Here is a 17,500-nt window from a genome sequence, read left to right on the forward strand (position 1 = left end):
CTTTAAGATCTAAAAAGCTAAAAAGTTGAATAAAAATCGACGACGTTTCGACGTTACCGTAACGTCATTATCAAGTCAAAAATGTATAAAACTTAGATCTATAAATACTAAGACGAACAATAAGAGGATACCTAAACTTCGAGCCAGGATTCGAGGTAGGATCCGAGCCAGGATTCGAGCTAGGATCCGAGCCAGGATTCCAGCCAGGATTCGAGCTAAGATGAGCTTTCTCCGCTATTTATTTTTGAATCTCTCGGTTAAGTTAGGTCTATTTAGGTTGGTTCTAGTCTAGTTAGGTCTAGTTAGGGTTAGGTTAGGTCTTGGTTAGGTCTCGAATCCTGGCTCGGATCCTAGCTCGGATCCTGGCTCGACGGAATCCTAGCTCGGTTCCTGGCTCGGATCCTAGCTCAGATTCTAGCTCGGATCCTGGCTCGGATCCTGGCTTTATTCTTAGTTTATCTCGAACAATAAGAGATAAGAATAATTTACAAGTAAACAAAAAGTTTCGCACGAATGGAGTCCGTTTGGACGTTCAAATTTGGTTTGAATTTCTTGATGTAAAGCATTTCAAACACTAAACAATCAAATTTGCCTTGACACTTTCTCAGAATCTTGAAACGGATCTCATTCAACAAATTGCTCCTACCATGCGCTACATGAAAATGCTTGCGGATTGCCGAAATTTTGTGTTCAGCAACACGTTGAAAAAGGTGTCGAGCTGTGTAGCCGAGATAATCACCGTGGGAAAATAGTGAAACATGTTTGCTGCAAGTGTACTCTGCAAAACAAGTTTTTACATTCAATGAACTTCCTGGGAATGACCAGATGAATATGTGTTAGATTTGCATAAGTGCTCCACCCTATTGGCAACCGTGAGAGCGAAAGCGGCGGAAAAGAGGTACGTCGCGTTGACCCTAGCCTGCGTAGCAAGCGTTCCTGTTCGAAAGAAGAGCTCCTAAACAAATTTCCGCAAACTGGCCGCACGAACAGGAATGCATGCTTCGCTGTCAAAAATGTACACCTGTTGTCTGGCCTATATTTGTTCCAGGGCAAAATGCTGCCTTAAACCTTATCGTGTTTTGGCGAACAATGACACCCAAAGAAATATTAATATTACACTTGATATGTCTTAAAAATGAAAAGTACTTTAATTTAAGCACTTTAATGTAACAGTGTTTCTTACCAATTAGAGTCTTTTCTTGCTAAATTGAAATGCTTTAAAGCTGCCGTAGGATTAACAGTGTACCTAAATCAAAACAGAAGAAAACTTAGCGAGCTAAAGTAGTCGCAAACAAAATCCTCCAAAATTTGAGGTTGTAATGGTACCTAACCGCAAAAGTATAAAAGCTTTACATTTTACCAAGAGAAAATGAGGGGACAGAGAGGGAGGCTCAGGGCGTTGGCCGGGATATGTCATGTCCACGAAAGTTATTTTTAGACGAGCCGAGCTGTCTTCCGAGACGTCCGCATGTAGTCTTGCCTCGCTCTCAGGTTCTTAGTGAAAAGAGAAAATGGCGGCGCACGTGGAAGGCTGATGAATATATTTTTTTTCAAACATCAGACCAAGGTTGGCCTGCATGCGGACGTCTCGGAAAACAGACTTCCGCTTGAACAAAGACTACCGCTCGCCTAAACATAACTTTCGTGGCCATCACATATCCCAAGGGCTGGACCGGGAGGCTCTCTCTCTGTCCCCTCATTTTCTCTTGATTTTACTGATAAAATAAGTGAAATCACATGACTGCAAGTTTTAGAGATAAACTGGCCATGCGTTGATTCTAAAACGGTTAGCTTTAGTTAGAATTAGATGGGAATACCTTTATTTAAACAATGTTCCTTGAAAACGGCACTTTCAGCAGCTCTGTATAACTTACAACGTGCAGCCAATGGAAAACTACGTTGAACGAAACTATTCCTATAGTAAGATAATGGTTTGACACTGACTAGTTTTTTTGATGTTTCGTGTAAGACGTTTCGGCTGGTGCTTAAGCCTTCATCAGTTGCAATATAATGGTAGCACATGTGAGTCAAATAACAGCACGTCGAGCATGCGCTGATGAAAATCCGCGTGCAGTTTCTTGAAAACGTAGCGCGAGACTTATGCGCATGCCAGAGACTTGTAGACCTCTGGGATGGCGATGTGGTCATTTCCAGACTGCGGATCCTTTATTGAGTACCAGGCTTCCAAGAAAAGTCGCTCGTGGTAGTTAGCCTCATGTCCAACAACTATGACACTTCCGAAATCCATTTCGTGGTTGTTTTCGTGGACATGGCAGGCGATCTTGGAGTCATGGTCAAACATAGCAACAGCCCTTTTGTGTTCTGTAATGTGCATTTTGAGTGATCGTTCGGTTTGACCGTAGTATACAAAACTGCAATTGGTGCAACTGATTTTGTACACTGTGCCAGATTGTGGCAGGTCAACCTTTTCTTGGGCTTTCGGTCGCGGGAACAAACTGTTCACAGTTCTAAACGGTTTGAAGGCGACTACTACGTTAGCTCCTGACTACCACTATATTTTTAAACAAACTATTCCTATCTCGGTAATGACACGAAATGGAAAGAAACGGTTGTCAAGACCATCTACATCTACATGTTCCAGCACTCGGCAAAGTCCTTTCGACTTACAGCTGTTTCTGATTAGGTGGCCACATACACCATAAGCCTTTTTTAGCGACATCACTGCCAAGGCGGCTACTTCTGCTGGAGAGAGCCCCGAGAACAGCCACAACACCGGGTACTTTATCCCCTACTCTTCTCGAATGGTGTGCGGGTCGTAAACGCCCCACAAGGAACTTATGAACATAGAAGATATTTGTGAGACGGGGCCTCCGGTTTATAGTCCTTATCCAAGAAGAAGAAAGCGCATCATCTTACCAGTAAAACAACCCTTTACAATAATTTAACCCAGAGTCCAAGGCTGCACGAGGAAGAGCACTTTCAGCCTGAAATTGAACAAAAAAATTCAAAGAAATGGTACCAAGTGGTAAAATGTGAGATGCATTTGAGCAGAACAAACTACTGCAGGTACCAGCCGAGTCCATTTACTGAGCCTTTCCCTCCGATTCCCAAGCCGCTTGAAGCTAGAAAATCGTTACTGATATCAATTGAAGGCTGGGGCTTTTTTTTGCAAAAAAGTAAAAGAACCTTGACAAGTATGAATCAGCAGCGGAAAAAAGGTTTATTTCGGTGCCATACGTAATTCTGTGGTGCCTGCTCCAGTTTTTCGTTGTTTCATTTTTTGACTGGCCATAAATTCTGGCATGATCTTTCTTAACCAAATTAGAGGCAAAACCATATCTGATTTATGAGGATTTACCAGCATGGCTTCACATATCACTTCCAAGTGAGTCTTGGTGCTCAACTGCCGAAAAGGGAAATAGGATTGATTTGCATAAGAATACGCAACTCATTTCCATTTGAATGGTTGCGCGCCAGGACTCGCTTTGAAACTGAGGCATGCAGCAACTCGAAATGGGCTACGATTTCCCACGTTTGTTGTGATTGGCCGAAGTAATTGGTCTATTTCTTCGATACCGGATTGACGACAATGGCTTGTGATCATTACGAGAGTCGTAAGGCCAATGTGTAGCATCATCATCGTCACTATTATATCTTTGTTGATCCTCGGATTTTAAAGTAGGTTTGGTTTAGCTAATATCTTGAGCATCTACGCGATATATATACCCCAACATCGGGAAAGTCCATGCCCTGCTCTTTGCGAATAGTGTGTGGGTTGATTTACGTCCCACAGGGTTGTGATCATTGAAGGGTTGTGAGACGGGGCCTACGGTTTATCGTCCTTATCCGAAAGGACAAGAGAGAGAGAGTGGTCAAGTGTGACGTCACAAATATTTAAACTTTTGAAATTTCGGGATTCATTAAGATCTTCAGAAAGTACACGATGAAGAATGCCCACTCGCCAAAAATCAGCATCTTATTGCAACTTGGGGGCGAGATATTGGCCCTTTCATGCTTCAGTCACAAATCCTTGTAATTTTGTCTTTGCTCTAAACGGTTTAGAACCAGGTTCCTACCTGTTAACAAGGATATTAAAAATGTTTCCACAATTTTGTCCAGAATTGTAGAGTAGGATGAGACTTGTAGTTGCTAATAGGGTTAGTTATTACGACTGATAAAACATCTACGAATATTCCAAGAATACACGTATGAAAAAACATCTAACCAACCTGCTCCAGATATTTGGAACATTCGTCCAATTTTCCTGCCCTTCTTAGAAGATTGATCAAGCGAGCGAGTGCACTGTAATGTCCTGAAATCAAAACGAACCATAGTATGAATCGTCCTTGCTTATTTTGGGATCAAAGCTCGACATGCGGGAAGCTATTCCTGCATGTCGCTATTCCAAGCGAATCTGACGGCGGGACGTAAATAGGCTATTCAGTAATTTAATCTAGCCTCCTTTTTATAAGAGCATTCACGAAAAAAAACAACGTACAACGTAGCAAGAAAATCCGCGCATTCAATAAGTGCACGCACAAGCGGCGCATCTCATAATCTCGTTGTACCGTGACCCTGATAACGTAAGTCAACTCAACACTCAGCTCTCATCGCGGGAAATGCTGTGGCAATACTACAAAACGTTGGTTTACATGTATATCGAAGAATGAAGCAATCAAAGAAGTTCTTAAGGTGCTCAGTCAAAGAGCTGGACTTGCGTTCTCACGTTTCTTCGTGCTCTCTAAACTTTCCGCAAACTGCATTACTCAATGTGCACCGCATGCTAAAGCATGTACCAGTTAATGAGAGATAGTACCTTCTCTATTAGTTTTCGTAATAGCCTTCGCATTCAGACTTACTTTGAAAAGAAAGTTTACAGATATGACCCTCGGGAATGGTCTGCTGAACGTTATAGGTAAATTATTATTCACAAAGAAAGAGGAATTCTTAAACCGTTAATGTGTTACTTAATTTTCCTTCACTTTGTCCTAATATTTTCCTGACATACGACCCCAGGATCAGAGTTATTACATGGCCTGAAAAAAAGCAGATGACAGCACAGCGAGCTCCAGTGCTGTGGCCACGGTGCTGTTCAGTGTTGCTCAGGCCAAAGAGAAAAGCTAAGAAACCAAACAGGCGTTTTTGACTTCGGTCATCCACGCGGCAGCAAACCTTTTTCTACTTCAAGGACCATCTAGGAATGACCATCTAAGAATGAAAAGATGCCATAATACAAAAACTAGCCAGGCTGTTTACCCGGTTTTCTCTCCAGCAGTTGTTGAAAGTGAAAAGTGGCGGAGTCATACTCATTCTTTCTAAACATCAAATCAGCCATCATCTGAAAAAAATTTACAAAGGAAAGTCGATGAATGGGTATGTCATATAGCAGGTAGTCATAAGATTTGCTATGCAATGACAACAAGCAATGTGGAAAGTAAACACTTCATGATAAATTCCGAAACCAAGACAAGACTTTTCCAAATCAATACACGTTTTCACGGTAACCTGATACACCATTTGAAAAAGGGAGCGAGGTGTTCATGAAATGCCATCCTCTGAAACACTGGGCAGTCAGTAAGGACGAACGAAAAAAATCACCGGTAAAATCATGATCGGAACCGGTAAGAATTAATGGTCCGGATAAGACGATCATGTCGCTCGAGTTGCAACCTTTCGAATATCCTGATTTTTGCCTTGATTTCTTGTTCCCGTCTAGACTATCCGAAGATGGTGCAATAATAAAACGTTTGCATAATGCTCCAAGATTTAAAATCTGAACAAACATTGAATTGTGACTCTTATCTGAAAACAATTCCAGCTGGTCCATTCGGAGTTTACAGACAAATATGATCACACTTAAAAATGGAGACATACTCGAAGCTCTATATTTACTTAACTCTTTCAAATTTGTGCAGATTCCAGATGTTACCGGTACTTAAATTAAGTGATCTCGAAATCACACAAACACAACATTTGGGGTCAGATTGGTGGATGTTTGTTAGTGAAACGCGAAACGTCGTAAGGTGTAACGGCGTAACAAGAATGGGCGTAGCCTCTTTGGAGTAGGATTGGGATTCAACCCTATCTAACTCTTTTAGGTTAGGCCAATATTAGGGCTAGGGTCAAAAGACCTAGTTACGTCGATTCTCGTTGAGAGTTTTACAAACAACAATAGAGAGACCGAGTGAGGATGACAAACGCATTGGTCATAGACCGTATTCATAAATGGCGGCTAAGTAATTCTTCTTTTGTCTTTATGCTAATCATCCTCACTAGCCTCGTTTGCACGAAGCAAATTCAAAGAATTTTTGCTCCAAAGTGAGGCTAGTGAGATGATTAGCACAAAGACAAAAGAATAATTTTTTGGCCGCCATTTATCAATACAGTTTATGAACCATGCCTGCGATTATGTGTGAATAGAGTTCCAGTCGATCTCAACCCGACTCGAGGGTTTGCACGCTTTGCACGTGCGTTTTTCACTTTTGTCCATTTCTTTGCCGTCGTCTGCAAAACAATCAACGTGAAATAGCCAGACTTGACGTTTTATGAAGGACGTCTGTCGTCAGCACTTGAAGATAAATTTTCATTTTCGCCCCCAAATTAAGAGCCGTTCCGAGCAGTGTCATTCTTGAGGAACTATCACAACCTTGTCATATTATAAAAGTTGAAATAGTCACGAAGTGTTTACAATAACGTGAATTTATATTTTAAGATGACGTTCTCGTTGTCGTCACCGTCGTCGTTGCTTGAGTTCTCCATTAATGCTAAATCTCTCTTTATCGTGAAAGGGGCCTTCGCGTTTATTTTTCACTTACAACAGTGGCGTCATCATTTTCTGCGTCCATCTTAAGAAGCTGAACACATTGCTGTTGACAGGAGTCTAAATCATCCACTGTTAAATACAGTCTGGCAAGTTCGAGCATGGCCTGAAAAACACAAGCGGCGAAGTTAATAAAAAAACAAGATATAAGAGAAGGTGCGAGGTTTTGGATAATCAAAAAATGTATGAATAGGTGCAGTGAGCGAGATATGGAAATTTAGATTAATTAATACAATGCATGGCTTCGATGTATGCATCATGATCATGGAGAATAGACAATTTTATTTATTCATATATTCTTGACATTTATTATCGATGTCCGAATGGCCAGAAACCACTCAGCTCTTTACAAACTCGGATTTTCTTGGACCGGTACTGGATACAGCTGTATGAGTGTTTTTCAAGTGACGTCATTGCCGCCATGTTGGTGGACGAAAACAAAAGATGGTTTCCAGAACCAATCAGAAGAACCGTTGTCGCAGCTACGTCCTCACATCAAATAGAGTTAAATCTTAATGTTAAAATTATTGTCTGAGAAACCAGTACTAATTTTTATTGTGGACAGCCACAACAGAGTGGAAAAACTGTTTTTCCTGTTGCAACCCATTTCATCATCAGGTCGAGCTAGCTCGGCTCTCATTGATAAGTTCTCTCCATCTGCAACCCATTTAATCAATTTTTATTGCTACTAAAGGTTAATAAAGTTGTAACATATTTTCAAACTTATCTGAATTAATAAAGCGTGGCTTAACAAATGTCATTAAGGACTGTTCGGTCACTCATACCGGTAGATATGTTTCGTCATACGCCAATCCCTCCTTGTAGAAATTTATGGCTTTATCGTATTCTCGGGCATTGGAGGCCAGTTCTGCCATCTCTGCACAAATTCTGTAAAACAGGGGAAACACGTTCTGGTTACGATCACGTGGCTACGAACACAGAGGTATTCACTACTTGCACAAATCCCATAATACACCTCTTTTACCCCCCCTCCCAAAAAAAAAAATCTGCATAGGCATTGTTTTCGACTTCTCTTGGGACATTTTCATGTCCCGGGAGAAATTGCAAACAACGGTTATGCAAAAGTTCTGGGGGGTAATAGAGGCGTATGGGATTGTGCAAGTAGTAAATGGTGATAAACTTTCCTTATTGAGGGCAGCACCTCTATTATCTTACGAAATATAAATATGGCATCCCTTTCCTGGAAGGGAGGGGCACAAATGTCTTTTAATCAAGAGTATTGGTGCCCGCATGAAGATAAGTGGTTTTCAGTTCGAAAAAGACGGGTTCTGTGAATAAGAGCAGCAAGGCCCTACAATAAATATGGAATTTAACAAAAATCACATGAATCAGACGATTTCGGAGGATCACGTTTTCAAAGAAAGTTCAAGAGCGAGCCTTGTTTACGACTGCAAGTTTTACTCTTCAGGCCTCGGTTATTCAAAAGGTGGATAGCGCTACCCAACGGATAAATCACTACCTAGCGGATGAACACTATCAAAACTAATGGATTTATCCAGTGGATAGCGCTATCCACCTTTTGAATAACCGAGGCATGAAGAGTAAAAACTAATTTCCAAGGAAAAACGTTTCGTGAGCTTGGATGGGAAATCTGGCTTTGGACAGGAATAAAACACAGGTAATTGTTTTACCAATACAGAAACAACCCTTATAACCGTTTACTAATGCTAACATCAGGACTAAAAACTCTTGTTTAGGCCTAAAGGTTAGCTTTAATGAATGTTTAGGATTCTTTATGTAATGGTCAAATAATGACCTGTGACTTGTGATCTGTGTTTTGTATCTGCAGTCTGGACTTAGTTGCTAAAATTCGAAGACATATATTTAAATGCAGATTTCCCAATCGAAAACAGCCTCAATCACACAGATACCCAATTTAAGAAAGACGCTGAAGTGAAAATTACGGAACGATAGCACGCATGCTGTACTTAAGGATCATCTCGTAAATCCAACGATTTACAGCCAGGCTAACACACTGTAGCATCTAATGCCAACGAGACAACATTTTAAGTTTCGTTCCCACTTAAAACGATGTGACAGGCGAATACGAGCCTATTCAGTGAGATATGGAGGCACAAGGCGCAATTTTACTCATGAGCTTAATATAAAGAGCAAGAAATAATTTTCTGAATCCAGTGGCTTACTTTGCAGCTTGTAGCCTTTGTGCTTTCACAGCATCTGGTTGCTCCACACCAACTCTTCTTAAGACTCTGTAAAATGCAAGCGTTGACAACATAACTGACACAGAACGAGTACCAGATAGAAGCAAAAGGATAATCATTACATATATGAAATTGGTGGAAATGTGTAAGAAGCATAACGGCCTTAGATAAATTCCCCAAGTTTCAAATATCGAACACAGTCAGGTAAGAACGTTTTATCCTTTGCCATCCAAGAGTTACGGGAATTTTTAGTAAAAACCGATGTAGGGTGGATTCATCTCAAACATAACATTAGAGAAATTTAGCATTACATGTAGTTACATGAAATGACAAACGATAGGCCGCTGTCGTAAAACCATGAAAATTCTCTTATTCTGACTTGTGTCTCTGTTTTGTGACGTTCGTTGCTCGATCTCTAGATCACAGGAAAGAAATGAGCGAAAACTGATCAAACAAGTTTCTTTGATTTTTGACAAAACGCAAATTTCAACCTGACTTTTGCCGCAGACGCGATCCTAAATCTCTCGAGAACTTCCTCTGAGTATCATAAAACCGAGGCTATTACTTGTACTAGCCACAACGACGAAAATCAAACGAGCCAATCAGCGCAAAGCAGACAAATGCCGTGGATACAAAGCGCGCAAAAGCATAAGCGAGTAAATCGAACTTAGAATTTTTTAAACTTCAGGCCCCAGTGGTTGGAAGACTGGAAAGCGCTATCCACTGGATAAATCACTATCCACTGGATAACTCAATTGGTTTTGCTAGCGTTTATCCGCTGGATAGTGATTTATCCGGTGGATAGCGTTATCCACCTTTTGAACAACTGAGGCTTGATTGGTTGATAAAACAGCTTGAGATTTTTGGACAAATTATTTAGTGCCGCAATGCTAAACCAAATCGCCATGTTATAAATTAAGGACGGTGCCTACTATTGCTATTGCGCATACGTTCTGAGCATTCCGAGACACTCGGGTTTCTTATGGGTGATGCTTGCTAATGCAGGGATATTTTTGCGCGGTTAAAACTACGGGAGAAAGCAGAACTTAGCAAGTGCTCTTGGTATCCAAAAAGAAATTGGAGATAATCATGCATTTTTCAGAGATAATTTGGCATCAATTACGGAAAAAGAAAAAGCTATACATTGCTTTGTATTTTAAAGCTTTTTACAAACATTGTTGATTCATTATCTTTGAAAAATGCGTGGTTAAGGCCCAGTAATACGGGTAACATTTTTCGTGCAACTTGTCGCGCAACAATGTTGAGATGGTTTGTTGCGTGTTGCGTGTATTACCACCTTCTTCCGAAACAAATTTTCATGTTGCAAAAAGTAAAAGCGACGTCTGCTTTTTGCAACCTAAAAATTTGTGGCGCAAGAAGGTAGTAATACGCGCAACAAACCATCTCAACTCGCAACGCAACATTGTTGCGCGATAAGTTGTACGAAAAATGTTGCCCGTATTACTGGGTCTTTACCCCCAATTTTCTTTTTGGATTTCAATAACACTTGTTAAGATCTGCTTTTCCTGCATATTCATAAACCGCGCAAAAATACCTTTGAATTGGTAAGCACCGTCCTTAAATAAGAAGGAAATAAAATGTTCATCTCACCTGGATTGAACGTCCTTAGCTCTGGTGAGAGTTTTCAGCGTCTCTTCTGTGTTACCAGACCTTTGATAAACTTGCGCTTGAAGTTTTAAAAGTCTGGCTTCTTCCATAAGAGACGGAAGATCGTTAGCTAATTAAGACATAAAAAGCAAGAAGTTAACCCTTGGCCAAACGATGCGTAGGTGAAAGGTGATGATAGCCCATCATAGTAGAAAATGGATGGTAGACAACAGCTTAATCTGTTTGACTTAGTTTGTTTGTGACATTTTTCTCAGAGCAGGGCCTGATATTAGAAACACGCTTACGGCGTGACTCCGCTAACCTGAAATTAATTATATTGCAAGCTTAAGACACCTGATGATAATAAGAGGCAAAACAAGCCCTCAAAATAAGAACGACTATCATGCACCTTTTCAGCACGGCTTCACACACATGTCGAACAAACTCAACTAGATTGCAGTCGTCAAATCTAGATTCCATTGTAGTTACTAGAAGTCATATCTGTTTCACTATGGGGAGGGTTAAGTCCATCGGAATCCACTGGAGTCGCATTGAGTCCAATGGAGTTACCGGAAGTCTAAACACTTGAAATTAACAGAGGGGGGAATAATAGTCCAATGGAGTCCATCGGATCCATTGGAGACTCATCGACCCAATGATTTGCCGGAAGTCTACTCGCAACATTTCAAATAAGCTACGCAAAGAAACAAGCGCACAACACATTGTGTTTACCTCGTTCTTAAAGTCGACTTTGAAATAAGTTACATAAAAGCAAGCGTGCATCTCGTTCTTAAAGCCGAGATTTGAAGTGAACCACTTAAAGAAACAAGCGCACGACACATTGTGTATACCTCGTTCTTAAAGCCGAGCTTTGTAGTAAGTTACGTTAAAAACAAGCGCGCAACACATTGTGTATACCTCGTTCTTAAAGCCGAGCTTTGTAGTAAGTTACGTTAAAAACAAGCGCACAATACAATGTGTCTTTCATGAATAGAAAACTTGTCACCACTAGACTTCCGGTTTTCCAATAGAACTTGAGTATACACCACTGGAGTCTAGTCGAGTGTATTGGACCAACCCCCCGGCTTCAGTAGAGTCCATGTTTAACAAGGTAAGAACATATCAAATGAAAAAAAAAATAACAGTAATTGACAACTGACTGATCCTCACACGTCAGTTGTTATAAAACAAGTCTGAAAACACTCAGGTCCCAGATATTCAAAGGCCACATGACTTTATCCAGTGGATAAGTCACTATCCACAGTATAAAATGTACTCAACGTTAAACGTTGGCCAAGATTTTCGTACACGCCTTTACTTAGATGTGCTTAAAGACCACGATCATCGCGAAATTGGTGCAATGCCCTGACAACCGAGCTATGATACAAATCATCTTCAATGGATTTTCGAACATTGACACTGTACACAGATTTAACAGGGTTCGAACAATTTTTATGAAAAAAATACAATAACTTTTTAGGGATTCTAAATCGGAATTGGGAAATTAAAAGGCTTTTGAAGAGGCGTATTTATCGGGAAAGTAGAAGCAACCTAAGGAACACTCGGAATTTCCTTGCGTCTATGGCGGAGCCATCCTGTTATAGATGGTACCTTTTTCCTGCTCCAAAGCTGCCTTGATAACCTTGTCTGCCTTTTCGTAGTTTTTTAGCTTGAGATACAGCTCAGCCAAATCAAACCTGAAAATACCCGCCGTTAGACAAACTTGATTAAGGAGACGCAGGACTGAAGAGGTCAATTTGTGGTTAAGAAGCCTTTAAGCCACTGCACCAAGTACTTTTCAATGAAGTCAGGACAATGCAAAGAATTACGTCAAGTGAACAAACTGGAATACTATCCAACACCTCAAACAGCAAAAACGATAGATAAAGTTGCATAAAGTACAAACCCAACTTTGCACGAAATCTAAAACTATCCTGCTCGTATACCTAAGGATCCACATTCATTCGTCTCCGTTTCTTTTCATTTTATTCATCCGATTCACAGCGTTTCGAACGACTGATCCATTTGTAGATTGATTCTGCTGAGAACCTCGATAGTCAATTATAACTCATACCAGACCTTTTTTTAGCTTCTGCGTATTTTAGCGTTGCGAGCTCAGATAAAGTCAACTTTGACGTTATGAACTACTGAAATAAACCGCGCAAAGCGATGGACAATTTCGCGTGAACTCTCAGCCAAGTAGAGACAGGATGACAAAAGATTCTTGTGAGAAAAAAATTGGCTTTGTGTATGGGATCCTTAAATAAAAGTTTGCAGTTTGGAGTTTTGCTGTCAGGGGCGGAAGAGTTTTTGCCGTTTCCTTATACTGAGGACTTCAAAAAACAAACTAAGTTATTCAAGGAATACATAATTTAAAACTCAGAGATTTGCACGCCCCTCCCTAGTTATGAACTTGCGATTCCTTTTCGACACACAGAAAGGTTCTGCCATCAACAAAGAAACCAAGATCGTTACAAACCGTAAAAAATTTTGCTGTCCTGATTTCAAAGCAGCTTCATAGTAATTAATGGCCTAGAAAGAAAACAAAGAAAGCAATAATTGCTCGGCTTTCCCTATGATTTAAAATTGCATGTTCAGCGCTCATTAATTTCCATCAAGAATAAACAATCAGTTTCGTCATTTATCCATGATATCAGGAAAGATTATAATCTCTATGCTAATAAAAACTAGCCTTCAAAAAAAAGTTTAGAAGTACCCTCCGTAGCAAGCTTTCCGATGCGAACAAAGACCTCTACCTTCCCATTCCCATAATGCAATACGCTTTGGGGGTTCTTTGCATAAAAACAATACAAGTCATTTACTCTTCAGTGAAGTGGACATCCATTGTTTTAATGCAACTAACCCCATAAAATGAACTGTATTATGGGATATGTGAAAATATCGAATTGGTGCACGAGGCAGATCAGGTATTTCAGTAAGTATTCTAAATCTCAACTAAAGAATGAATGTGGTTTGGATAGAATACAAATTGGAGCACAATCATCTGAGAAGTCCAATAAATTATGATTTGCGTCCGATCTATGGTGGGATTTGCAATGGAGGTCTCCCGCTTTTGTAGTATCTGTAACTTGAAATGGCAATGGACGTTTTGATATGAAAAAACTGCATCAATATCACAGACATAAGCACTCGCTTAAGAAGGACACGCCGTTATTGCCGGGGATACCAGTCAACTCAAAGCAAATCAAACCAAATTCAGCTCCTCATTAAACGGAAACTTCAGGTGGTGGAACGGTATTTACCTTGCCATAATGATGTGTCTTCACCAGAGCCTGTCCTATTTTGCTTGCCAGTGCACCATCGCGAGGATTTCGTTTGAGTGCCGTCTCATAAACTTCAATGGCTTTCTCAGGCTGAAACAGAGAAAGAAAGAGCCATCAAATACTGTCCTAAAAATGAGCAACATTCTACGAGATTAAGTCCCTGACACGGTGGTCACGCAAGGGTTTGTGGCTTACTGTTGGTTAAATAATTGTTCGGAGCTGCTTCCAACCACCGATTATGCAGTTAGCTCATGCAGTTCTATCGTGTGGGAGGTCGTCCGTTTAACTCCCATAGGACGAACAATCCGAGTCTACAAATACACAGAGAAAAAAGTGATTCCTTCCCAATTACGTTTGCAAACAGTAAGAGTAAACCGTAGGCCCCGTATCAAAAACCTTGTTCATAAAAGGAAACAAAGGTAGGAAAAGTCTAATTTAATCCGTCAGTCAATCAATCAATCAATCGATCAAACTTCGATGTGTCTCCCATTTTCTTTGGAAAATTCTTACATATGAACAAAGAATGTATGAATCTGAGGTGGGCTTAAACAGAAATACAAGATTCCAAATGGTCTGGATGAAAGCAGACAAACTAGTATTGAGTTTACAAGACATGCTTCGATCGATCATCGATCATCTTCAGTTGCAAGTGTTCGTTACCACACGAATTTGAATTTGTGTCAATGTTACAATTTGAACTTATGTTCATACATTGCCGTTAGAATTTTAAATTACCGGTAAATGTTACAACAATACCAATCTCGACCCCAGAGCTCTTCTCTTGACTGAGGGAGAGAAGAGCTCGGGGGAACTCTGAAACAAAGTGTCTTAATTCTCATTGGTTTTCGTGAAGAACAATCAAAAGCGTCTCTAATTGGTGCATTCATGTTAGCACGAGTCAGCAGGCGCCGTAAGATTCAAATAGCCAAATTTTGGCTATAAAAACCCTACGGCGCATGTTCTCCTACCTAGAGTTTCCCAGAGCCTTGGGTCGATCCAAGGCTCTGGTGACGAGAATGCAAAAATACTACATGAAAACAATCGAATAATGCGCGCGCAAATAGCGTAACAAAAGATGATCGATGATCGATCGAAACATGTCTTGTAAACTCAAAGTTATTGTCCATTTTTTACGAATACAAGATTCCTTCTTATATAATTCTAACCCCTCTAGATAAAATTATATACACCTATAAAGTTAAAAATACATAAATATGTATATTAAACAATTCAATTATAGATAAGTAGTACATAAAAAAAAAATAGTGCTTACTAACTTTATTGGATTGGTTTCTTTTTCCAGAATAATTTAATAAACAAGTGCTGAAAAAAGCCTACGATGGGAGCCACCTCAGTAATCATGCATATAAAAGGGGCGAGCGAGGCGAACAAAGCAAACAAGTTCATTTGATTTTCAGCAAAATACGAATTTCCGCCTGACATTTGCCGTTTGGTGCAAATGCTAAATCTCTTCCTCTTTAATAAACTCGCGACACGTCAAATGTTTGAGAGGAGAAAAGTACTGACCTCCTGTATACTCATGTAAGCATCTCCTAACAACAGACATGTGTGGGAACTCGGATTCTTTTCAACTAGTTCTCTAAGCGAAATAAAAGAGCATTAGCTTTGATTTGTACATAATAACATGCCTTCCTGGTACTGAAGTACAGAACTGACATAGAAATATGCACTGGTCAAGTGATTGAGATATCAAAAGGTAACTCAGAGAGAAATTCTATAGTGTTCTCAATTTATCTTTATTACGCTCCGCGAAAAAAAAAAGGCCGGTCCTATAGTAAAGGGATTCAAAAGAAGATGTTTCCAGCATTTGCCGATTGTCGTTTTCCCGACTGACTTAACGGCCCACCTTCAACCGACAGGCATAGCGTGCCACGGAACAATTTTCATATAGGAAAATTCCGCCCGAGGCTAAGATTCATCCAATTAGATCGCTACGATAAGCAATGCGAATTTCCATAACAAAAACAAATGGTCCCGCGAAATGCCTGTCGGTAGAAGGTGGGCAATTAAGACTAACACTCTCAAAGTCGGCTTTCAAAGTCTCTTTTTTGTAACCTCTAATCCTCGCCTAGCAACTTCTTGAAATTCACAACTCAATGACTTTTCTTGATTTCAAAAGAATGAATTCATCTTTTAAAATTTCAAACGGACGCTAACCTGTAAACACTGGCATAAAGACGCTTGTCCTTCCGATGATGTAGATATATCTCCGACATCTTCTCCTTGGCTTTGATGTAATAACTGTATAAGAATCCATGCACACAAAAGTAAGAGGTATAGATAAATGCATAGTCTGTTTCGCAATAGTTAACTTGAAGCAATTTTCGGTTGAGAACATTTTTATGACCAATCAGAGAAGATTCAGGCTGTCAAACGATCCTATTACAACGCATAGCCAGTACACACATCCAACGCTAAAGCGATGGGAAAACGCATGCGTGCATTGCTTTACCTATCACTCTTATCTTGCATGACTGGCTCGCGGTTGCAAAGGAATGAGAATGGAACGAAAAGGGAACTTTACAGATTCAAATTATTTCGTATGCTGGTTCTACAAGTGTCATCCTTACATACCTTTGCTCTGGTGTTATTTGGCGTAGAATGGACAGCGCTTGCTCTGTATCACCATTCTTTAACACTAAGTCTGCGTTTGAAATATGAACCCTGATGAAAAAAAAAGTGTAATGAAAAGTAATGAATCGGTCAAATCAAAGCTTTCACTCCCCCCCCCCCCCCCCACCCCCGGGCATTTGACACCTTTGCCTTCCAGAGGAAGGAGAGAATTTGACAATCAGAGTCTTACGAGGGGTGGGAAATTTACGGCTTCAGTTTTTGGCCTGCGGTGGGGGAAATTTGAACAATAATTTCCACAAAAGTCAAATGCCCCGGGGGGAATTTTAAAGCTTCGATTTGATCGATACATAAGGTTTTAAAAAAGATACAGGACAGTATTTTTAGCGTCGCAGTATACATCAAGGGGGATACTTCTTATTCAAATGCGTTGTGCCAACCTTACATGAACGAAAAAGAAGTTATTTCGTTAACTTCGTGTACTGGGGGAGGGAAAATACTGTTCAAGGGATCAAATTTGTAAGAGCCAACTGCACAACATCGCAAATCTGAAAAAAGTGCCTGCCAGACTTTCTTGGGGTGCGAATCCAGGAAAAAGTTGACCGCCGGTCGGATTTTTCAAGACCTTCAGCGTCTTTTAACCCCGGCTTAAGAGTTGCTATTTAAGCTAAATACAAAGGGATCCAACTTCAATTTGTGAGATCATTTAAGACAAAAGTCAAGTTAATGACGCACATAACTTGACAGAGGCATGAAAGAACTAAGTTTTCCTGATCGACACTACCTGTCCACAGAATTTCCCAGTTTAGAGTGCGATCGATGTGCTATGAAATACTAAATTATTTCACAGTCAACCCTTGTCATTGCCTTTGTCGTTGTGTAGCAGTACAGCTGGCACACAGTAATGATTTGCTATTTTACCTGACTTCTTCTGAGGTACCGTGGAACTCTTCTAATGCATCCTGCATTACTTTCGTAGCCTCATGCTAAAATGGAAAAAAAACACGTCTCTCAGTTGCAAGGGGTTACGTTGAGGGGGCCCATTTCCATTA

General features: G+C 40.3%; 1 protein-coding gene across 2 annotated transcripts in view; it reads right to left on the reverse strand.

Moving 5' to 3' along the window:
* LOC138040616 (tetratricopeptide repeat protein 21B-like) overlaps positions 1 to 17,500 on the reverse strand; it is a 60,177-nt gene that overhangs the window by 14,118 nt on the left and 28,559 nt on the right. For both annotated transcript variants that reach the window (XM_068886374.1, XM_068886329.1), the window contains exons 20-34: positions 17,370 to 17,434; positions 16,452 to 16,541; positions 16,035 to 16,118; positions 15,384 to 15,456; positions 13,836 to 13,946; positions 13,052 to 13,104; positions 12,184 to 12,269; positions 10,576 to 10,702; positions 8,947 to 9,012; positions 7,567 to 7,669; positions 6,777 to 6,887; positions 5,218 to 5,299; positions 4,191 to 4,273; positions 2,878 to 2,945; positions 1,184 to 1,246 (exon numbers count right to left, since the gene is read on the reverse strand). In XM_068886374.1, the coding sequence (XP_068742475.1) occupies positions 1,184 to 1,246; positions 2,878 to 2,945; positions 4,191 to 4,273; positions 5,218 to 5,299; positions 6,777 to 6,887; positions 7,567 to 7,669; positions 8,947 to 9,012; positions 10,576 to 10,702; positions 12,184 to 12,269; positions 13,052 to 13,104; positions 13,836 to 13,946; positions 15,384 to 15,456; positions 16,035 to 16,118; positions 16,452 to 16,541; positions 17,370 to 17,434 (1,265 nt within the window). The remainder of the gene's footprint in view (positions 1 to 1,183; positions 1,247 to 2,877; positions 2,946 to 4,190; positions 4,274 to 5,217; positions 5,300 to 6,776; positions 6,888 to 7,566; positions 7,670 to 8,946; positions 9,013 to 10,575; positions 10,703 to 12,183; positions 12,270 to 13,051; positions 13,105 to 13,835; positions 13,947 to 15,383; positions 15,457 to 16,034; positions 16,119 to 16,451; positions 16,542 to 17,369; positions 17,435 to 17,500) is intronic.

Source organism: Montipora capricornis, chromosome 1 (genome assembly GCF_036669925.1).
Source record: "Montipora capricornis isolate CH-2021 chromosome 1, ASM3666992v2, whole genome shotgun sequence".
Classification (NCBI taxonomy): domain Eukaryota; kingdom Metazoa; phylum Cnidaria; class Anthozoa; order Scleractinia; family Acroporidae; genus Montipora; species Montipora capricornis.